General features: G+C 31.4%; 1 protein-coding gene across 2 annotated transcripts; it reads left to right on the top strand.

The window, feature by feature from the left end:
- The first annotated feature begins 1,529 nt into the window (after positions 1 to 1,529).
- LOC115890736 (protein O-GlcNAcase) lies at positions 1,530 to 23,638 on the top strand. 2 transcript variants are annotated; one of them, XM_030911053.1, is made up of 17 exons: positions 1,530 to 1,741; positions 1,849 to 1,900; positions 1,961 to 2,457; positions 2,514 to 2,795; positions 2,850 to 3,047; positions 3,107 to 3,243; positions 3,826 to 4,018; positions 6,882 to 7,111; positions 7,405 to 7,481; positions 7,535 to 7,706; positions 8,872 to 9,046; positions 10,559 to 10,612; positions 15,262 to 15,347; positions 17,417 to 17,668; positions 20,370 to 20,510; positions 20,742 to 20,898; positions 23,405 to 23,638. In XM_030911053.1, the coding sequence occupies exons 1-17, from the start codon at positions 1,663 to 1,665 to the stop codon at positions 23,533 to 23,535; spliced, it is 2,913 nt and encodes a 970-aa protein (XP_030766913.1). In that variant the 5' UTR covers positions 1,530 to 1,662; the 3' UTR covers positions 23,536 to 23,638. The 2 variants fall into 2 exon arrangements, with proteins under 2 accessions (XP_030766913.1, XP_030766914.1); XM_030911054.1 differs by lacking the exon at positions 10,559 to 10,612.
- The last annotated feature ends 967 nt before the right edge of the window (positions 23,639 to 24,605 follow it).

Genomic DNA, 24,605 nt, shown 5'->3' with positions numbered 1-24,605 from the left:
GATACTCTGGTTATAAAGAAATAGGCAAATTTTAAAAAGTTCTTAAATTTTTAATCGTGGATATCTTTAAATATCTATATCTCTATTGCCACTGCCTGTATCTCTTAAGTAAACGAGTACCAAAATTTCTTATTTTACAAGATCTAGTACATTTTACAGGTTTTTTTTAAAGATTTTTTTTAAAATTTGCCTTATATCCATGCATAATATATATTTTTTTAGATGTAGCTTAAAATTGTCATTTTTTTAATCGACTAGTCACGATAGGCAACACTTCCAATTAACAAAATGTTTTAAATTAATTAAAAAAGGATGACAATGTAACAATGTTATTTGTGATAATGGTTTGAAATGCCATTATTTATGTAACTTAAGTGTGCTATATTTATCCGTAGCTCGTAAGTCTATAATCTTAATAATAAAATTAATATTACTCTTATCGTAGTGTTATACTCTTATACATCAGTACGTATCAAATTACTTTTTTCTGCAATATTTAGTCTTATACTCCTCTATATACTAATCTTCGCCCTATTTATGTATAACTTTTGTGTATATTTTTATCTTACTATTGATTTTGTATCGCATAATTGTACTGACTTTTTTTTTCGGTGGACTTCGCATACCTTTTGCGAAATAATCAAGTTCAATTTTTTGCTTGTGTACCAAAGTCGATTTGGTTAATAAAGAATTAAATATATCACAGTTTTTTATTTACTCACCTTCCTGTATAATATCTAGTTAAAACTATAGGTAGCTAATGATTTTGTTTGATTTTATATAAGGAAAAATTGGGAAAAATACAAATACAATTTTTGAAATTATTTTTTGTTTGATTACAGCTGGCGCCATCTATTCGAATGTATTGACTGTATTGTAGTCACAGATTGTAGTGTAGTGTAAAAATTCGGTCTAAAATTACATTGGATAGATGAGGCTGTTATAGTAAGGGGCAATTAAAGTCGAAGAAAAATATATCGATACTTTAAAGATACATGGTAGTGTATCGTCGTTAAAAACAGGAAATCCCATGCACATTTTAAACTGACCAAGTCAAAATTAGCTCCACTATTAATTTTATAGCTAAGTCGTAAATAGAGCTTTTAAAGGTCTGCTTATGTTGAATACTTGAATACACATGCCAAATTTGAACAATTCTGGACCAGCCGATTTTAAGTAATTTAAGAAAAACTGCATCTATTTTTAAATTAAAACTGAACAGGTAACAATGCAAATCCAGTCAAATTTCAACATACTTTAAAATATCAACCTATGATTTTATCATTGTCCGTGTTAAAAAATCTATATAAAATTTACTTTAAACCCGTACAATAACAGTTTTGAAAGTATTGAATATGTATAAGTAATCCTAATTCTTATATTTATTTTTGTCGTGTCTTACTAAATTATCTTGTCCTTAAAACTAAATAAATATTATTGATTCTAAACCATCGATTTTCCATCGAAAGTATCGATTCTTTTACCATCACCCATCACTACCACCTAACCATAAATTAATTTGACTGTGACTGTGACAGCCGACGTTAATCAACAACATTTGACAAGTAAATAACTTCTGATCCCGTTTTCTTGTCAGTTTTTTCCATTTTTAAACAGTTTGGCGAAACTTTGTGAGTAAAATCTTATGTGAGATACTGCGGAATGGCTGAGGTTGTAAGTTCTCCAGTCTCAGAAAATCTAAACACGAAAAATGGCAATTTTATTTGCGGCGTTGTCGAAGGTAAGTAAACAAATCGGAAAATTACCATTTAAGGGCTAATGGAAAAGCACCGGTCGTACTTTTCCACTCTTATTATTCCTACTAATAATTGATAATTTAATTTATAGGTTTTTATGGCAGGCCCTGGACCACCGAACAAAGAAAAGACCTGTTTCAAAAGTAGGTCTCCATCTTATCAATAATGATGCAAAATAAATACACTTTTCAATCACTTTTTAGGATGAAAAAATGGGGTATGGACTCGTACGTTTACGCACCTAAGGACGACTATAAACACAGAGCTTACTGGCGGGAACTCTACACTGTTGAAGAGGCTGAACATCTAACAGGACTGATTCAAGCAGCTAAAGACCAAAATATAGTATTCTATTATGCCTTATCCCCAGGTTTAGATATTACTTACTCTAGTCAAAAAGAGATCACAACACTGAAAAGAAAACTAGAGCAAGTCTCGCAATTTGGGTGTACGGCATTCGCTTTGTTGTTTGATGATATCGAACCAGAGATGTCTGAAGCTGATAAAGAGATTTTTCAATCATTTGCTCAAGCTCAAGTGTCTATTACCAATGAAATCTTCCAACATTTAGGTCAACCGAAATTTCTGTTATGCCCAACGCAATATTGTTCTACTAGGGCAGTGCCTAATGTGACAAATTCAGAGTATTTGAACACTTTGGGTTCTAAATTAGCTCAAGAAATTGATATTATGTGGACTGGTACATTTCTTTTGTTGAGTTTAACAACATTTTTATGTAATATTTTTTTTATGCAGGTTTTAGAGTAATTTCTCGAACATTGACTAAGGAAAATATTCAGGAAATCACAGAGGTTTTAAAGAGGCCCCCTGTTATTTGGGATAATCTTCATGCAAACGATTATGATCAAAAAAGGGTGTTTTTAGGACCCTACTCAGGCAGATCACCAGATCTGATACCGAAATTGAGAGGGGTTGTCACAAATCCGAATTGTGAATATGGTGCTAATTTTGTGGCAATACACACACTGGCGCAATGGTCCAGATGTAATCTAGATGGACAAAGAGATCTTACCATAAGTAAATATTTTATTTTTCTATAAATAAGTTACAAGAATAAACAAATGTTTTTAGATGACACTGTTTCGGCTGATATTAAATTAGAGACAGAAACTGAAGATGGGTTGACAGAAGATGTTCCAACTACTCTGCCTCCTAATATGTATCATCCTAAACAAGCCCTAAGAAATGCGATAAAGGAGTGGTTGCCAGAGTTTGCCAAACATAAGATGGCTTGGGGACCGATTGCTAAACCACAACCAGCAGTGGCAGGTTTGTCTGTTTTTTATTTTGTGTTAGGTTTGCTAATATTTTAATTTTTTGTGTTATAGTGATCCCAGTACCAATAATTCCTTCAATTAATACTTGTATGAGCTTGACTTCCTGTACTACTACAACTACATCAGCAGGAAGTCAACCGGTAGTGACTCCAAATCAGTTGCAAGCGTTGGCCGAAGTTTGTAGCACTGTAAGTATTATTTAAATATTAAAGAAATATTTGTGTGTTTTGTTTATAGTTGTTTCTACAGTGTCACATATAAAGTCCACATAGTTTCTGCTTTGATTTAAATTAAAAATGACTTGAAAATTTGACTGTTGTCCCTGGGTATCTGTCAAATTTGTCATTTTAAGTAACTTCATCTAAATCGAAAATTATTATATATTATTTAACGAATAGCAGCCAATTCTCGTGGTAAAAGCAAAAATAACTGATACCAGTAGGTCGTTTGTTAGTCAAATATTTACCTAGCGGTCATATATTCAGTTAAATTTATCGAATCTGTTAGAAGTTTTTATAGAAAAATAAATTTAGTTGTAAACATTAGACAAAAAGTGATGCAAAATATGAATAACTTGGGTATTTCTGAAGATGGCCTCATTTATTTGACACATTTTGACTGAAAGGTAAAATATTACGTGTAGACAAAGCTTTACTGGACAGATTTTAAATAATATTTATGGTTTATTTGAACTACTTCATTATTTTTATCAGATATTATTTGGGGAAAAATGTAGTGTGAAAAATAGAGGATTCTTTTTATCTATTTAGGTGACTTCAGTATCTGACAGTTTGGTAAACCCAGGTCCTGGGCCTGTCATGAATTCTTTGGTATCTGATACGAAAGTGGTCACTAACGACTCTATACCCAATCCTATAACGCCTGTACCAGTGCCAATAGCTATAAACGACTCAAAGAAAAGTATAACAGTCCTAGAAGGAGCGGTAATCAAACCAGAAAAGCGTAAGTAAATTGTATAGGCACACTGAGAAAAATTCTACATTATTACATTTAAATCAAAGATAATATAAAGATCATACCAAATAAACTTTTAGTTACCTGATTAAGCTTGACTGGCACATCGTTGTCCATTTTTACTTATTTTTTTTTAATGAAAATATTTTCGGAAACAAACATAAATTAATTGTAAATATATAAATAGTTATTAATTAAGATCGGTAATCATTGGGAAAATTTATTATTTATTGAAAAACACTTTTCATAACAAAGAAAATTGAGACCAGATTGAAGTCTGACATTTTATATATATCGTTCTTTCTCTCTCCTATGTAATAGACACAAATATATTCTAGACCTAATTTAGAAATTTGAAAATTTACAACGTTGCCATATCTTCTATTTTTTCGGGTGATTAGGGATTTTAAATAAATTACCTATTCATTTTATTATTGAGATCTGACAATAGTTAAATATACCCTTAATATACTTACCTATATCCACAAAGTTACGCGGAAGAGTTTCGATTGCATTGGTTTCATCTTTATGCGAAGGGTGTTAATCTTTTGTTGTTATATTATACCAAAAAAAGATTAACCCCTACAGCAAAGAAGTTATATAAAGACTATTTATAACCACGAAGTTGCACGAAAGAATTTTGATTGCATTGGTTTCAACTTTTTTGCTGAGGGGGTTAATCTTTTTTTGGTATAATATAACGACAAAAGATTAACACCCTCCGCATAGAAGTTGAAACCAATGCAATCAAAACTCTTCCGCGTAACTTTGTGGATATAGGTAGGTATATTAAGGGTATATTTAACTATTGTCAGATCTCAATAATAAAATGAATAGGTAATTTATTTAAAATCCCTGGAAGTTTGGTTTGGGAATGGCGTTTTTAGCAAAAACATCATTGTTTATTGAATACCTAACAAAATATGTGCTATAGTCTGTGAAACGAATAACTTTGAATTTGACAGTTCCCGCGGGCTTTTCTAGTGTTAATTTTATTAGGGTAGCAACTTGCGGCCATGCTGACGCAATGCCGTCTCTAATAGAACAGCCTCAGAGCGAGATTTATGACGTCACGCTAGTTAGATACTTCGGATTAATAAATATGTATTAATTAATAAATATAAATATGTTACTGTAAGTGTCCGAAATGCGACAAAAAACCTAGGATAAGCGCGCTAAACCTAGGATTTACCAAAATCATTTACTAATTAGGTTAGCCTGGTTATTTGGAGGGTGTTAATGTTAATGCATTAGTTAGCCTGGTTATTTGGAGGGTCTTAATGCGTTGGTTAGCCTGATTATTTGGGGGGTGTTAATGCATTGGTTAGGTGGTGATTTGGTGGGGTTGGTTGGTTTTTACTATTACTTGCTTTTGGTAAATCCTAGGTTTTACCGCATTTCGGACATTTACAGTAACATATATATTTAGTATATTTTATATGTAATTTTTTGGATTATATTCGACACTATTTTTTTCATATGACACAACACTGATGAAGGCTATAATGTTAGCCGAAACCAAATGAAAAAGAATGAAAACCGAATTGAAAACTTAATCAGCGTTTTTCCCGAACCTAAATCCCAAGAAAATCAAAAATTTTAGAATAATTTTACATATAAAATGAGAGCGATCTTTATTTCATAGCCATCGCTGACGCCTTTTTTTCTATGATATTGTATTATTTGCAAATATAATTTTTCGAACATTGATACTTGCAAAATATGCATATAAATTTTGTGAATGTAAATAATAATACATCACTATTAGTAGATATTGAATGTTTTTTGTTAAATTAGATCGATTTTCATACCCCCAAATTTAAAATATATTTTACATTTTACCCATTATCTTATGTACCTATTCATTATTTGTATATTGTAAAACATTTGCTGCATTTGTATAGTTTATTTGCCAGAGTATTTAACGACGCATGGTGTCATTGATGACGTGCAACGAAAGTTGTTTTAGTTCCTTTTATATTATATTTATTAACTGTATATATTATGTATATTTCATGTAAACTATATCGTTTTTAAAATACAAACCAAAAATACGAGGAATAATTGTTTTCCATGTATTCTACAACATATTTATTAATCCGTAGTATCTAAGTAGCGTGACGTCATAAATGTCGCTCCGAGGCTGTTCTATTAGAGACGGCATTGGTCTGATATTTAGAAATGTCAAAAGCTGATAACATTTTACTTTTGACAATTATGTCATTTCGTGTTGATTTTTGCAAGAAGAGGAAGAACTGTCACTTGTTTTACTATTTTCCTTTTCTATTTCACGAAAGTAAAAAGAGTTACCTATCTGATTCGTTCAGGCACTCAATTTAAAGAATATCAGTAACTTTTTTGACAGAGGGATTTTATATTTGCCATGTTGGTAAAAAATAACGGTCAAAATTCAAAGTTATTTATTTTATAGACTATAGAAAACCTTAAAAATATGAGAAACTAAGAAAAATTCGATGTTGCAATAATTTTTCGATTTTCTGAAAAACGGTAAGAGACCGCCAGAAAAAATAATAAGAATAATAGGGTGTATACCAATTTTGGTGAAAATCGGACGATTTCCACAGTTTTCCTAATAATTACCATTACATCAATAAAACTCACCTCCTTAACAACACTTAAGGGACATCAAAGACCATTACTACCGCTTTCCCGTTCAAGACATTCTAATAAAGTTGCGATGAGTTTTTTAAGGCTATTAAACTATCTTGTAGCCGAATATGTCCACGATTGGCAACAATGAATTTAAAAATCGCGCCCTCGATTACATAACTAAAAGTTTAATTGGTATCAAACATTTATGACCTTGCCTGCATCTCCATAATTTTTCCAGCTAAAGGTGACGATACCCAAGCAGTATCAACTGATACAGTAACAGGAGATCGGAAAGACAGTATTAAGGAAGAAAGTATAATGAACACCGATCCAACCATAAGTAATGAGTCAAGTCTGAGCCCTTCTGAACCAATGGACTGCAACAGCACCCCAAACATATCACCCGCGCATGGTGTTGTCAAGGCAGCTGAAGGATCCAATGAGGATGTAGCCATGAGCGAAAATTCTGTAAATTTATATTCTCTTATACATATAGTCTGCCGAAAGATGACGTTTAAATTCTGCTTAAAAAGCTGCGAACAAAATCAAAGAAAAAAAATGTTTTATTATTGTTTGGTTTATGGATTTTTAGTTTCCAGTCCTAAAATAATAAAGTAGAAGGTTGTCTCATTCAAAAATATTCTGGAGCAATCGTCATCTTTCATGAATTAGACTATACACATTTTATTTCACAATATTTTTGTAATATTCCAAGTAATTGACTTAATGAATTTAGTGACATGAGTTATGATTTTTTTTAGACTTCTAGTGGTTCCATGCAAATAGAAAGCAATGATACTAGTCAGATGATAATGGAGAGTCAGAGTGATATTGAAAGGTTTGTTTTGTGCATAAATTAAACAACTATTTTCTATAAGCTACATTTTTTAGGAAAACTAATGATCTAACCTTTGAAGACTTGGCGTTACTCTGTGATCTATTTTACTTACCTTTTGAGCACGGCTCTCAAGGCTTGCAGTTGTTACAGGAATTTCATTGGTTGAAATCGAACGCGCATATCGTGATTTCGGCCAATCAGAGGAAGGATAAGTCTGGGCCAGAGGTAAAGCATTTTTATAATTTGTTATTAAATATTGTGTCGTGTTGTTTGTTTTTGTTCATAAACGTATCATGTTACAATAGTTGGACCAATTTGGCTAGGTTTTTTAATATATAGCTTTGAATAAGAAGACTAAGGAAGGAGCATAATGCTATCCATGTATTCATGCATGGTGGGCGGAAAAAGCACTCAAGGGTGGGGATCCTTGACAGTTCTGTTTGACGATTTATTTGACACATTCGAATTTGATTTGAAATTTTGTGGATTTGTCAGTCTTTACGGAGCTTATTTTATGTTATTTATTATTTATTCTACTACTGATAGTTGTATAAAGGTAGTAAATCTAGATGGAAATTGTGGCAGAACTTAAATTAACAGTGACACTATCGCGATTTATCGAAAAAGACTCTAAAATAGTTGGTTGTGTAGTGTGCGGTAGATCTCGGCAAAAACTGAGTGAAATAATCGAACAACTTTTCGCTAGTAAATAACTATATAATATACATATGTGTAGTAAACCGATCATTTATGAAATTCACTTAAATTAACTAAATTATATATTTTTCTTGCATTTTAGCTTTTATGTACTACTTTTCAAAGATCAGATGTCAAAGAATTTTGATACGTTAATTTAACTTACCTGCTTCAGTAGCGTATCCGATGTTTGTGTTAATAAATACTTATTATAACTTATCTATTTTTATTAGAATTATATATTTTTATAACAATTTTAATAACTACCAACATTTATTCAGAACGTAAAATAAAACAACAAATTATTGAGTCTACCCCACGTCTGCCCTACATCATAGTTTTACATTTTTTAAATAAAATTATAACGGCACTGATAAACCGGAATTTAAGTCGGCCATATTTGAGGCCCATCGCGGTGTACCTAAGATTTTTGATATGCTCCTTCCTTAGTCTTCTTATTCAAAGATATATAGCTATATTCAAGCGAATAACCGTTGATTATGGTCTACAGATAAACAATGCTTTAAACGTCAGTTGTCAACCAATCGCTAGACAACTGACGTTTAAAGCTTTGTTTATCTGTCAACCATAACCAACAACCAACGGTTATTCGCTTGAACTCGGCTTATGTAATAGCCTGAATAGGGTCTTTAAGAAAAAATCAAATAGTATTATCAAAAATGTTTTATTTTAGGCTCAAGAATGGTTCTCCAGGGCGGATAAAATGCACGAAATGACACTGGCTGTGAACAGATTGTTTCAACATATTTCTTCTTGTAACAACAGGGAGATGCTGTATGATCTATACTCTTATATCTGGGATATAAGAGGCGTGATATCATTGCTTAATTCCTATATTAAGTGGCTTGGTAAGTCATAATGGTTGAATGTGATATATTGTATGAATGTTGGGTGGATTTTTTGATATTGGTGTTGTATTTATAATATAATATAAATCAATATTTACATATTTACTTGTCATTATATTATATATCAAATATATTATAAATACAGTAAAATTGATAACAAGGCATTTTTGAATGTGTATTTTTTGAATAATTTCATTGGGCATTTGTGTCATACTATATTGCGTAAATATACATAATTTATTATCACATATCTATCAAATGTTGTATTGATATATTTATCACTTTTAATATATTTATACTAGCGTTATTTTTCTTGGAGCGTAAATGGCAACTTTGTGTAACTTATTTCTTTTTAAATATTTGATCTCAATATTTTTGTTTGCTTTGCGTAGTTTTATTTTATTTTTAGATTCAGTAAAATGAAATGATTCAATTTACTGTTTGTTTTTTTATAATTTTTTAAAATGTACTTGTTATTGAACAATATCCATTATTCAAAATAAGATTAGGTTTTTAAAGTTTTTTTTTCTATTTCATAAAATATTTGACTAAAATTTAGTTTAAACTAAATTAACAGAAAAATATATAAAACTTTAATTACTGATTAATATTTTGATATACTACTGAGTGAATGATGCATATATTTTTTATGGAAAACTGGATACGATTTTTAAATTGTATTAGATATATTTATGTCATTGTTTAATTTTGTCCTTGGTTATACGTTTATTGAAAAAAAAGTAAAGTTTATATCTTCCCAAAAGTATACAGGATGACCCTAACTTAAGTTGTTTTAAAGTTATTTAGGCTTTTAAAGTTTAAATTTATAATGAAATTTTTCTTTTTTGATATTACTTATATATTTTTTGATAAAACTCATTTTTTGATATTACTTATTGTCTCTGTCATAAAGTCAACCGTTTTTAATTTATTTATTTATTCCTAGGGACAAAGTTATTCAAGTATGTAAAATATTTATACTTATACATACTATGCAGTTTATATGTATAGCATTTTTTTATCTAAAAATATGTTGTGCTGTATTTGCCTTGGTTTAAGTACTAATTTAACTTACTAATGATGAAGTTCTTCATTTTTTAATCAATTTTTGAACATCACTTCTGTATAATTTGCGAGGGGTGTCTCACTGTTGGAATTACAAATACATTTTCTTGGCAGTCGTTGGCATCAGTCTTACGGCAGTGGACTATAATTATGACAGACATAGGCAGTCTTCTTCGCAGTCATTGGCAGTCACATTTTTTTACCCAAGTGAGACACCCCTCGCAAGACACCCCTGCATAGATATGTTTATGAATTATATAAATTTTATTTATTGATTTTGTGATTATAATATTTATTCATTTTGTATAATAAAATCACAAAATCAATAAATCTTAATTAGATTAGATGATCTATAGGTCTGCGTAAATTTTTTTTCAGCCTATTTTTTTTTGAATTTATAATTATTTGTATGTTCAATTTATTAATGTACCTGTTTATTTCCCAAAGCCAATGGCCAATACCCGTCGTCGATGCCGTCGTACACCCAGGGAACTTACACATGTACGCATCTTCCAAGAATTAGTATATAAGGCCGCCGATTGTGATCCTGTAGCATCTAGATGGCGCTTTGCGTTCTAGCTTCCGAAAATCTGCCAGAAGTGAATTGTCACAATTATTTTCTTTTACTATAAAGCACGTTATATCATTATAAGATAAATATTTTTATCTTCTTACAGTGGTATGCTCTGTGGTACCTGTGATGTGCCATTTGTTTTGTTTTTTTTACAAGTATTATGTTGTACTAGGCAAATATACCCAAGATTGTTGGCAGTGTCTTCCGTGAGATGGCGACTGATGGTTGCTTTATCTCAATAACTAAAGAATACAAGGACCAATAACACCAGAAACCAAATTGTTGAAACCACTTGACATTAATATAAAAAATGCAGAATCAAATAAAAATTGCAATTTTCTTATTTTTAATTATTTGATGATTTTAAATTTAATTTTTTACATGTGTGTCCTTTACAATAAAATGGATTATTCAATTTTTAGCTTACAAAATTGTGTTGACTAAATTGGCGAGTTATTGGAAAATTTAATTTAGTACTTAGTGTTACGAATTATTACATTTAGGTATTTAGTTATGAATAATCTTTATTTATTTATATTTTTGATTAAAGTTTTACCTACGCCGGTGGATCCTTTTTTAGGTCGTTTATATACCAATTATTTAAAGAAAAAATTATTAAAACATTCTCACAAGGTTAAAAAGATTATGCTCAATATACCGGCATGTGTTGCATCGTCAAACGGGACATAGGAAATCCCATGTAAATTTTAATGGGGTCAATTATTGGCTTCCCTAATTATTTTAGAGAATAATTCTATTTAGGTTTATTGAAGAGCACTAAAACCCACATTCAAAAGAATAACTTTAGATATTTTTGATTAGCTCGTTTACGAGTTATCGCCGATTTCTTTTTAAATATTTCTCCTTTCTTATGGCCCTGTATTTACTTATGAGCACCAATCAAGGTAAAGATAACTGTCAAATGAAGTTGTCAATTCAGAAATTTACCTATTTAGTGCTTTATTATTATTAAAAACTCATTCCTACATCGGAAATCTTAAAGATGTGTTTATATACAGGGTGTTTCAAAACAAATGCGAAAAACTTCAGGGGGTGATTCCTTGTTCAAAATAAAGGGTAGTTTGCTTCATAAACGTTGGGTCAAAAGTCAACCACTAGGGAGATATTGCGGTACAAAGATGGCGGAAAAATAATGTTTTTATTTTTTATCTTGAAAACGAAAAGAGATAGACTAATAAAATTTTATGGAAGCATTACTGTTGTGAAAGCACACTTTCTGGTAATTTTTTCACTTTTTTAAAATGAGTGGAAGGTGTTGAAATAAACTACCCCATTCATTCTTGTTAACGAAATTTAAAGAAAAATCTTATCAAACACATGCAAAAAAATTAATTTGGATAGTTTAGTTTGTTTAAAAACTTTTTTATCTCTTGTATTTTTTTGATAAAACTCACCGATTTGAAATTAAAAAATAAAATGTAAAGCATTACATGTCAGGACAAAAAACCTTTTCTGATAAAGAATCTAGTGGGCTGCTGTAATTTTTTTAGGAAAAAATCTAGTCGGCCGCTGTTACTTTTTAAGATGTTCCTAATATTATTTTATTTGACATTACTCTACTGCAATACGTTATTATCTAGATGATTATTATTATCGTTATTATCACTAGATTCTTAATCTAAAAATGTTTTCTGTCCTGACATGTAATGCTTTACATTTTATTTTTTAATTTCAAATCGGTGAGTTTTATCAAAAAAACACAAGAGGTAAAAAAGTTTCTAAACAAACTAAACTATCCAAATTAAAGCATTTGCATGTGTTTGATAAGATTTTTCTTTAAATTTCGTTCAAAACAAGAATGATAGGGGTAACAAAACAAGAATGATAGGGGTAGTTTATTTCAATCCCTTCCACTCATTTTAAAAAAGTAAAAAAATTACCTGAAAGTGTGTTTTCATAACAGTAATGCTTCCATAAAATTTCATTAGTCTATCTCTTTTCGTTTTCAAGATAAAAAATAAAAACATTATTTTTCCGCCATCTTTGTACCGCGATATCTCCCTAATGGTTGACTTTTGACCCAACGTTTATAAAGCAAACTACCCTTTATTTTGAACAAGGAATCACCCCCTAAAGTTTTTCGCATTTGTTTTGAAACACCCTGTATATATAAATTAATATGAATTAAAGTAAAATAAAGTAATCAATTACAAGGTTAATTATAGTATTATTACAATATTCAATAACTTATTAATTTAGGTATACTATTAAATTGTTAGAACTTTAGGGTTTAAGAAGATGTTCAAATATTCCTCCATCGACTGCTAGACAATAACCCGGGTGATGATAAAATTCTTACATTCGCTAGTTGGTAAACTGATTTGGGTATTTTTTTGCCTTGTATATCCTGTTTTTTAAATGGCCCCACAGAAAGAAATCATTTGTCGAAATATCAGGAGACCTTGCTGGCCAATTTACTGTATGATTTAGGCCAATAACGTTTCCGTTAAAACTATTGTCTAAATATTCCCGAACAGCCAGGGTACTATGTGCCGGGCAGCCATCCATTTGGTACCAAACTTCCTGATTTTCCCTAGCGGCATCATGTAAAGCAGGTAAAATATGATTTTCGAGTAGTTCCAAATAATATTCTGCATTTAAATTTCGCGTAAGAAATAATGGCCCGATAATATTGTGTCCGAATATCCCTGCCCAAACATTTACTTTCTGTGGATATTGCGTCCTTGTTTCGACAAACCTGTGTTGGTTTTCTTTGTTCCAATATCGATAATTTTGAACATTGGGTTCATTATTTAAGGTTAACGTGCATTCGTCAGTGAAAAATATGTTTTTTTAAAAATTCCCTATCCGTATTTGCTCTTTCCATCATATCAAAACAAAACGCCTGCCGCCGTATTTCGTCCCCATCTCTTAGCTCTTGGTGCTTTTCATATTTGAAGGAATAGTATTTATGTCGTTTCAAAATTCGAAACGCTGTAGTGTGATCTATTCCTATTTCATCCTCAAGTTTCCTTGTGCTGATCTTTCCATCGTTCTCTTCCACGCACAATAAAACTCCCAAGTCGGTATCATTTCTTGCATCTTCTCTTTGTTCCTGCCTTGCTTCACATCTGCAGTTATTTATTAGGGTACCTTTGGTCTCAAATCTCCGGATATTCCTTGCGATTGTAGATGTTCCAGGTATCGGTCTATTCGGATACAGAGCAGCAAACATTTTCGACACCTTTTGATAACTATTTCCTTGATAATACCATTTAATCATCAATATTTTTTCTTCGGTAGTGTAATTCATGGCTTATATTTTCGATGTAGGTATGAGTTTTTAATAATAATAATAAAGCACCCATATAAAGCACTAAATAGATAAATTTCTGAAATGACAACTTCATTTGACAGTTATCTTTTACCTTGACTGGTGCTCATAAGTAAATACAGGGCCATAAGAAAGGAGAAATATTTAAAAAGAAATCGGCGATAACTCGTAAACGGGCTAATCAAAAATATCTAAAGTTATTCTTTTGAATGTGGGTTTTAGTGCTCTTCAATAAACCTAAATAGAATTATTCTCTAAAATAATTAGGGAAGCCAATAACTGACCCCATTAAAATTTACATGGGATTTCCTATGTCCCGCTCGACGATGCAACACCCGGTATAATACATATCGTAGTATATCAGAAAAATAATTATGAAATGCAACCAGGCAGCAAACATTATGAACAAAAAAAAACCTCGAAACGTGGAGTGCAGATAATTGATTGTTTGTTCATTTACCAGAAAGGTGGTTCTTCTTGCTCTTTCTTCTCGGTGCGGCTTTTACACTTGAAAGCTGAACATATCACCATTGTAATATAGTTTATACAAAGTTTACTACGCGCAACAAACTATTAAAAATCGCTTAAATTGTCCCTGCTGTCACCTCCTTTGTTTGGCACCAAAAAATGACGTCCTATCACAGATAGGACGCATCATCCTACATCACAGATTTTGCACCCTCATATATGCCCATGACGCGTCCTTGTATTCTGTAGTCATCACTTTATCTGTTATGAGATTGTCGTTAGGCAAATCGATAATTAATATAACTTGTGACAATTTACTTTTGGTTTATATTGTGGCGTAGTTTTCAAACAATTCTTAATTATTGGCGTAGTTTTGCTGCGTAGTGCGTAATATTAAAAGACTGCACACTCTTATAATGGTTTAGTCAGTAGACATCTAATGGATAATTATATTTTTTTTTATGGAAGTAACACAAGGTATAGTCTGTCCAACGAAAGATGGTTTGACAGTGACAGTTCTTGTCTGTCGTTTCTTTTAATAAGTAGATTTTATTTTCTGTCATTTATTGGATGTAGTCAAGTTATTGCATATCGAATAAAAATTATCTTTTAAAATCTACTTCATTACAGTTCTAATAAAGCGAAAAATTATTTGCAGTAATAGGCATTTTTGTGTTAAATAGAAACTTGTAGCATTTTGGCGTAATAATTTAAAAGCTTTGGCGTAAAGAAATCTAGGCATAGTAGGCGTAGACGCAGCCTGCGTGGTGTCAAGTTTGACGTATACCTACAGCGTGCGTCTTTTGTTTTTAGGGTTTTCCAAGGGCTGGAAAGAGACTTTCATGTCTGGCGAGCAGGAACCGTGGGTATTCAGGGGCGGACTCACTGCCGATCTTCAGGTTAGCCAAATGATTTTTAAACAGTTTGGTTTCGATTTTTTGTAGCGCTCTGTGTAATTTCGATTAATAGCAGCAAGTCTACTCGTGTTTAGAGTGGTTATTATTATTATATTACTTATTATTTTTGTTACATCCAGATTTGATTGCTAGAAATGTGTCAATGAGAGAGAGAGAGAGAAAAAAAAAATGTTAAAATGTCTCAGATATTAAGGTGATACATCACAAGTGGTAAAACGTAGAGTTTTTATACAATATTATAGAAAAAAAACCGGCGTCAGCGTGACCCTCTGAAAAATCCGCACTTTTGTTTTGAAAAAAGGCTAGGACAACTTTTTGTGTAGCATCTTTAGTTTCATAAAAAAGTAGCACAGTACTGAAAATTGCATCTTTGTATCTTTACTCGTTAAAGAGAAACCTTATAAAATACTCCCTGTACAGGGTGGGTCAAATTCGACGCTTTTAAATGGAAACACCCTTGTCTATAGGAGATAGACGAAAACTAATATCGGGTCTGGAGCTCAATTTTCATCAAAAACATGATGGTGTAAACCGCACATCAATATCTTTTACCGTTTCGAAGTTACGGGGTGTTTTTCAAAATTGTGCATTTTTAACAAATCGCTGTAACTTTTTTACTATGGAAAATTTTGTATTTCTGTGAAAACATCTCCAAAGCATCTTTTTACGTAGAATTTAATGGTTTAAGTATAATTTTTTTAAAATTAATAATAAAAGAGTTATCAACAGAAAGATTGATTTTTTATTTGGGACACCCTCTATATTTTTAATTAACTGAAAATAATTTAAAATTACCTTTCCAAAAATATAGCACACTTGATATTTTCTTATAATCCCCTTTGAAATACAGAATTTTTAAAAGTTTGCCACAGTAGGCTTTGGACCCCTTATTGATGATATGCCCTTAATGGAACTCGAAAACATATTTTTTCAGCAAGACGACGCACCGCCTCTGAACGCTGAAGTTATCAGCAAAATTTTGCAGCCAATTTCAAGAATAATTGAATAGCTAACCAAGATCCCAGCCGTTGGCCATCGAGGCCGCCTGACTTAGTGCCCATGGATCTAATCATATGGATATATTTGCGGAAGAATAAAGGTTCCTTATTCTTCCGTATAATCTAGAAAAGAATTAGAAATACTTAGCAGTTATGAGGGAGTATTTTTCACCCCCACTGAGCTAATGAATTCCGCGAGAAATGTTCAAAAACTGCCCCGTCTGTCCATAATATAAGACGGTCGATATGTCGAACACCTGTAGCAAAATCTCATGTCTTGGTTTGCTCTTTATTTTTATTGTTATTAGATATAGTTTAAATGTGTTGATGTTGGTTAAACATATTTTAAATTGTTATAAAATTCTGCATCTCTCATAGCTAGATTTTTTTTTGCATTACAGCCGATGCCGTTCAAAGCCTACTTATTTAAAGCGGGCGAATTTTTATATACTCTATATATCGAAGAGGAATCGAGCAAAATATCAAGTGTGTTATATTTTTGGAAAGGTAATTTTAAATTCCTTTCAATAAATTAAAAATATACAGGGTGTCTCATATAAAAAATCAAATTTTCTGTTGATAATTCTCAAATCATTAATTTTAAAAAAATTATTCTTAAACCATTAAATTCTACGTAAAAAAGTGCTTTGGAAATGTTTTCATAAAAATAAAAAAAATTCCATAGCAAAAAAGTTACAGCGATTTGTTAAAAATGCATATTTTTGAAAAACACCCCGTAACTCCGAAACGGTAACAGATATCGATATGCGGTTTTCACCATCATGTTTTTGACAAAAATTGAGCTCCAGACACCGATATTAGTTTTGTCTATCTCCTATAGAAAAGGTTGTTTTCATTTAAAAGCGTCGAATTTGACCCACCCTGTACATGACTTCTTCTATCAATCCCATCGGACGATAACACTCCGCATTGATTTTTTCACATTGACACATCGCAAGATAATAATTCAAGTCTGGACGCAACTCTACAGACCTACACCAGTATCCAAAATATGATTTTTAAATAATATATTCCTTGTCTCTGGAATTTTAGAGGTTGATACCTGTAGATTCTGGCAACGATCTCTTTGTCTACAAAGTCCCAGACGTGCCAACGTGCAGAGTCTACACTATTAGGCCATATCTACCCACCGATGAGGAGCAGGTCTACAATGTTTCCACGAGGACATGCAAGGACGGTCTGGAAGAGCTACATCCTCTACCCGACGAGCTGAAGAGTATCTACGCAGACAGAATAGTCGGACCGTACTTGACTCTACACCCGGAGTTTTGTTTTGTTGTAGAGGTAAGGCTTGTTTACTTAAAATAAGTGATTTTTTATATGGTGTGCTCTTTGCCTTCACTGGCCATTCAGTATCTATTATAAAATATATAAAAATTATAAAAATATTTATATGAATATATAGTACAATTCTTTTTAAAGTTCCTCAATATCGCCGACCTAGTTACGAAAATTGGTAATTTTTTTTAATGAAAAATAAGTTGGCGTTAGCGAATTCAGAAATTGATTTACTCTTTGCTCTTTGGTTAACGATAACATTTTTCAGGATTGTCAAGTTGACGTAAAAGTTAGTTTATTAGGTGGTTGTCATAAATCAAATAAAAACATAGATTATTGAAATTATTTAATAAGAATAAAGGTATTTTACCGCAGATCCGAAGATATTTTACTTAAAGGTATTTTATAAACTTTCTCAGTCAGAATATTAACTCCCCTGTTTCTTATATTTCAGTTAAAGGGACGTCAGAACTATAGGAAGTGAATTTTTGTTTTCATGTTTTTACGATATCTGAGAGTTCCTAGAATTATCAAGATTATTGAATAAAAATAGTTGTTTAATAAGTGAAATTAATAGAAGACTTGGAAATAGGATGATGCGTTTTATGCTATAGTTGAAAGATCACCCCATTTCTCTTAATTTGTTTTTATTTCAGTACAGTTAATCACAAATTGAATTGATGTGTGCAAAAACAGGTATATATTTTCAAACATCTTATTTAAATAGTTCTTTTATATACTGTTAAACTGTATCAACTACAAAGTCTTTAGCAAAAAGTTATAAGGTAATAAATTTTGTAGATATAATTTATGAAAATTTACATATAAAGATTAGAACACAATCCTCTGAGGGAAAAAGAAATACTCAATAACTCATTAAATATACTTTATTAAAAATAACAACATACAAAAACAGTCATTCATGCAAACTGTAATAATCAGAACATTATCCACATTATACCTTTATTAAATTTGTATTCAAACTCCTGTCAGGAAAGCCAGAAATGTTTGTTTAAATATTAACTTATTTTAAATTGCCAGAAACACATCAGAATATGTCACAACCACAACTGTAGGTCTGGAATCAGTACTAAATTTTATACCTAGTGATGCGTCAACTACCAAGTATAGGATAAAAAAGAATTATTAATATAGAGTGTACTATACGATGTCCTTCTGCTTATTTATGAAATGACTTTCCTTTCAAATGTGAGGAATACCAGTAAAATAAAACATAATTTTTGGTTTGGTTTGGTGTTTGATATTCTAACTACATCTATTACAAACCTTAAGTGCTTTTAGTAAGTAACTGTATTTTTTATTATTGTTTGTGTATCCTGTAAAGTAAAAAATATATATATTTCAAGAAATATAAATACAATGCAATAGATATCAAACAGATTCATAAAAACTACTTACAATTGTACATATTATATATTTCAAGTGTTATTTGATCTTTGATCCCATTACCAACAATACCTTATTTAGGTCTTCTCTACTAACTCAACTTTTAAACCTGTTTTAAACATTCTTTATATTTTAAAACTAATTTACAACAGTCTGTAATGCCCGCGCTGTTTCTTGAAATTAATATAAGTTTTAATCTATTTATCATATACATATTACAAACCTGAAAATTACTGATACAAGGAAACTTCTCAAAATAATTAGAAACCTTTTTACAAACATCTGGACTAATTTGTTTTCACGAATTTGTGGACGAGTCAATGTTTTCTAATACGTTTTTAAGCATTTTATGAATATCTTCCAGCCTATTCCTCAGTTCTTGATCGGTGAAAAGATTATTTATAAGTATATAATTAGTACTGCAGGCTGCACGTTAAGTAAAAGAACAAAATCAAGTAGAATTTGTGAATAAAAACTCAAAAAATAATGAAAATATTTAGAAAAAGGAACCGTAAACGTCAGTCAGCCAAGTGTGAGAGTTCAATTAGATTTACCACAGATTATCAGTATGAACGATTTGAACTACAGTCGATTCCAGTCTAGAGATTTTCGTTTTTTAAGCCTCCCATACTGAAGTCGGCCATATTGGGAAGTTTTATGTGAAAACAAGTATACTTTTTATAACATTTAAATGTCAATATATCATGTAATATTTTTTTGTTTTTACTTTGTTTAAGTTTTGAACTTGATTAGTTAATGCTTTTTTTGTGTATACCAATGACGTAGAAATAGTTGTTTCTACGTTATTGGTGTATACCGTTTATTTATAAAGTCTGTCCAACTAATCAGGTAAGATTTGGACAGACGACATACAAAAAAATGGCAGAAAATACCATTTTGTTGACTTAGAATTACGTAGTAAGGAGTAAAAGGATCCAGAAATATGCTAAAATTTCTAGATGCATTTTATCCATTTTTTCGAATTCTGGCAAACAAAGAAAAACTGCAAGAAACTTACCGAAATACTAGTATACTTGAAAAATGGATAAAAATCATAAAAATAGTACACCTACCAATAGTAGGTACCATTGTTTTTTTGCTACGACACGGTCCCTATCCCCAAACTACATGGTCCCCAGTTGTAGTTCCATTCATTATTTTAAGCTGTATTATTAAAAAATTAGAGAAGTTGTAGTACAAAAAAAGCTCTTCATCTGGCAATGACAAACAAACAGCACACAAGAACATGACAGACTATGGGACAGCCCATAAAATTGTTTCTTAAACAATTTTGTTGCAGGATGATCTTGGCGTAGTTGGTTATGCAGCGGCAGCTCCCGATTACAAAAAATTCAGAGTGAAACAGGAAATAGCCTGGATTCCAGAAATGTGCCAGAAATATCCAGAATACTTAGCTAAAGATGCTACCAAACTTGTACAAGTACGTAAATACATTTGTTTTCCAAATTTTAAATCTTAAATTAAAGTCTATTCTCTCAACTAATTCTATAAAAATCTGCGAAATAATTTTTAATAATTGTAGGTGATTCCTCTGAAATGAATAAAAGAATTAAAAAATTCGTCTAAAAATTCTTGGAGCCAAATGTTTTAAAAATAAATAAGTGATATATTTTGTGTAGTAAGGCTATTTATTTCTCTTTTTTTTTCTTAGGAATGCATATCACATTTTCACAACTTCAAAGACGAAGTTTACGTTAGTAGTCCTACTCACCCATCTAGCATGATCTGTAGCATTTTACCTTCGGTTTTGGACCAATCAGTCAGCAAAAGACTGGTGACGTGTCTTCTGGCAGCGTTAAGAGCAAATGGTAAGTTTTTTTTTTGATTTATGTAGTTGAAATCCTAAGTATTAATACAGAGGTTGTATGTTTATTAATTTTTTCTAAAGATATTCAAATTATTTCTAAACGTATTTATGTACCGCGTGGCCAACTAAGAATCGTATAATTTTGGGGAAAAATTAGAATAGCAAAGCTTGATTTTCATACATCCGATGTCCGACGATACGATGATACGATATTAATTTTATTGGTTGAATTTAAAGACTTCGGTTGGTTAGAAAACTAAGCAGTTTTTAAATTTATTGCATTTTCATGCCTCCGTTCGTCGGATATACGATTTGCTTTTGATTGGTGTCATTTTATATTTTCATTTCCAAAACGATAAGTATACAGATAAAAATCTTGTCCCTAATTCGTGGTACGAAAATTGTTTTTATGACGATGTGCAAACGAGTCAAATTTCCTGTGCGCAAAAATAAACTCGCGTAAAATAACAATAAACAGCGTAATCGAGAGATATCGCTAAACCGAATAGCGTGCATGGACGTTAATAAGACCAGGTGTTATTTCCTTTACGTGAGGTGGTATTAACTCTCTTCATTTATAGTTATCGGATCGGAAAGAATTCGCGTTGCGTCCGCTATTTAAACTTAACCTAACTTTGAATTTAAAACTTTGTTTTGTTTACTAGGTATTTTAAAACTAAAGGGCTAAAGTGCTTATTTCCAGTGCTTTATTGTTCAACGTCTGCCAATGGGCTTAGGACAACAAGCAACAAATTCTCTTAGAAGGGCTAAGTCGTCATCTGCTGTAAACCTAAGACTCTTTATAGGTTCTTTAGTATTGGAAGAGGTGGAATCCATATTTTGAGCCATATTTATTTAATTAAAACTAATCCCAGCTACTTAAATATCAAATTACCTAATAAAACTAAAGCAGTAATTCAAAACAATTCAAACATAACGTAAAATAAAAGATCTCGCCGGCCGGCTCCGGTTGTGAAATACCCGCACATGCCCATTTAAGCAATTTTTAAACGTTATCAGAGGTTATTTAGAAAGAGCGCTTGGTGTAATTTATCCGCAAATTACGTCAGGCGGTAACGTTATTAGCGGGTGTTGCGTTGACTCGCGCATATCGTAACCATGATAAGGTACGCGTAAATACTGGATGACGCTATTCGGTTTTCCGATATCTCTCTAATAACTGTGCCGGTCAGGCGCTGTGCACAATTATAGAGGCCATAAGTGGGCGTGCTATGTGCGCAAACTAGTCACCTAAGTAGTGCCCGATTCCGAAAATTGGAACCACGAAAAACAATAAAGAAAAAACAAAGATTATAATCTGTATAATCTATGCTTGTACTCTAAGAGCTAGCAACGTTTCCGAGTGAGAATTTTAAGAAAGCTGGTTCTTTAATATTTATTTTGCTTTGCTCTCCTGAACGGGGTGCGGACCGTCTGGCTGCCGGTAGACGTTGCGTCCACTACTGCGCATCATATCTGTATTCAACATCTTTTCAATACTGCGCATCATAAATTCGCCCTGTATTTCAGGAACTAAGGAGGCTAGGACAAACATATGTGTAGCGTATTTAGTTTCATAAAAAAATAGCAAAGTAATGTGAAAATCGCATCATTGTATCTCTACTCATAAACGAGAAATCCCATAAAACACACAAAATGGGATGCACTGTACAGATGTGATGCGCAGTAGTCTACCGGTAGCCAAACAGCCCGCACTTTGGTCAGGAGAGCATAGAAAAAGACATATTAAAGAACCAGCTAGCTCTTGTACTATTATATTTTTATTAAGGTTGGATTAAACTTGTCAAAAAAGTGTCAAAACGTCCGTTATCGTACGATCTTTTTCCGTTGACGGACTGGAGTAAAAAAAAATTCGGATGAAAAGTGGCGCGAAAACGCTATGACCAATCAGAGCGCCGTCAGACCATCGGCATCGTATCAACGGATAACGGACACATGAATATGAAGCTTAAATCGGCTAAGAAAAATCGCCGAAAATTATTTTCAAGTTCGAAAAATCCGCTAGTAGGCGCATCTGTAATGGCCAATCAGAAAATGATTTTTTTTCAAGAAATATGCACGTCAAGAGGTATTTTAAGTATTGCTATTGGAATCAATAAAAAAATGGTAACTTCACTCAGCGTATTTTGTTCTGCTTTTATTAAAATATGAATTACTCTGGTTTGGATTAACGCAATTAAATAAACTAGGGTTGGTTTAAAAGGGCATTTCTTCCTTAATAAGCTGCAGTATAAGCTTTGTTTACATGTGTTTTGCCGTAGTAGGTAGACGGCGCTGTATGACATCATAACATATATTGCTCGTTCGCATTAAAAATAAACCGTTCTTAGTTAGTCATCCGGTACGCGTCCAACAATTCTTAAAGAAATATCTTTAAATCATTGAATAAAAATATTTTTAAATCATTGAATAAAAATATTTTTAAATCTATCAACCAATTTCACTTTACACATTATTTGATTTTTAAGCTTTTTTCCCCTTTTAAGGTACTTTTGGTGTTCATGTTGTCATGAACGCTCAAGACAGCTATACGCATGCGTTTTACGGAAAACTGGGATTCGTGGAGAATACGCATGAAGCGATCAAGGGCAAAATTGTGATGGGCAGAACTTTTTAAATCATACATACTTAATGTATATTTTCACAAGCAACACATGGGGGAGACTGATGATCTTAGTTTGCACAAAGTTTTTAGTTTTGTTAATTTTTATTTGTTTTCTTTGAAATGGTTCTCCTAAACTCAACTATGAAAATTTCTAATGGGTTGAAATGTAAAAGAAAACAAAAACATAAAAGTAGTATTATTTTATATGAGTTTGGTGCTTTTATTTTTGAGAGATTGGCATATTAAAATGTGAAATTTCATTGTTTTACTCTTTGTGTATGCTTGATCTAGTCTTCCCTATATACAGGGTGATCAAGTTATTTTAGAGCAGATATTAATCTATAACTTTACAAAAATTCTCTTTGTATTTTTTATATCTGCTTTATTTACTTGTTAAACAAAAACAATTTGATATTGAATTTACATTAAATATAGTTGAACTTGCTCACCCTGTATACCCATAGATAAGCGAAATCGACTTTACTGACTGACAATTGAGAAAAAAAATCAAGCGGTAGATAACGTAATTCTTCTTTTGTTTCCTTTTTACTGTTATATGTATAGATTATAATATAATATAATAATATACTTTTTTAATTTTAAGAATAATATTAATTTATAAGGAAATATAATTATTCCTATAAGGAAAAACGTTGTATCACCGATTTCGAAAAAATAATTAAAGTATTTTTGCGAACTAAGTATGTAATAAAATTAAGCAATCTATAATGTGACTTTTTAATTTTTTGGACAGTTTTTTTTTGGAGATTATTAAGGAAAATGTCAAAGTTTTTTTAAAATAATTTCTAACGTATCTTGGCAACACACTACCTATATATACTATACTGGTTGTCTCAGGCTGAGTTTGGAGTTAGTAGATATATTAGTTAACCAGAGACACCCTGTATACCCTCTAGCGTTATAAAAAATATATTTTTCTCTAACGCATGTCACTTTCGCACAAAACCAATTATTCATAGACATTTGACAGGAACAAAAACTTTTACTATGTATTTTAATTATTACTATTTTATCATAATTTTAAATGCGTTTATATAAAACAAAATTACTTTTTATTATAA

Source organism: Sitophilus oryzae, unplaced genomic scaffold (genome assembly GCF_002938485.1).
Source record: "Sitophilus oryzae breed Bouriz unplaced genomic scaffold, Soryzae_2.0 scaffold_910_pilon_pilon, whole genome shotgun sequence".
Taxonomy (NCBI): Eukaryota; Metazoa; Arthropoda; class Insecta; order Coleoptera; family Curculionidae; genus Sitophilus; species Sitophilus oryzae.
The sequence above is the reverse complement of the archived record's forward strand: the minus strand, read 5'-3'. Positions and strand labels throughout refer to the sequence as shown.

Coding starts and splice junctions, on each gene's coding strand:
- LOC115890736 (XM_030911053.1), top strand. CDS start 1,663: ATGGCTGAGGTTGTAAGTTCTCCAGTCTCAGAAAATCTAAACACGAAA. Junction 9,047..10,558: donor TTCCTATATTAAGTGGCTTG/GTAAGTCATAAT, acceptor TATTTCCCAAAG/CCAATGGCCAATACCCGTCG. Junction 10,613..15,261: donor CACCCAGGGAACTTACACAT/GTACGCATCTTC, acceptor TTTTGTTTTTAG/GGTTTTCCAAGGGCTGGAAA.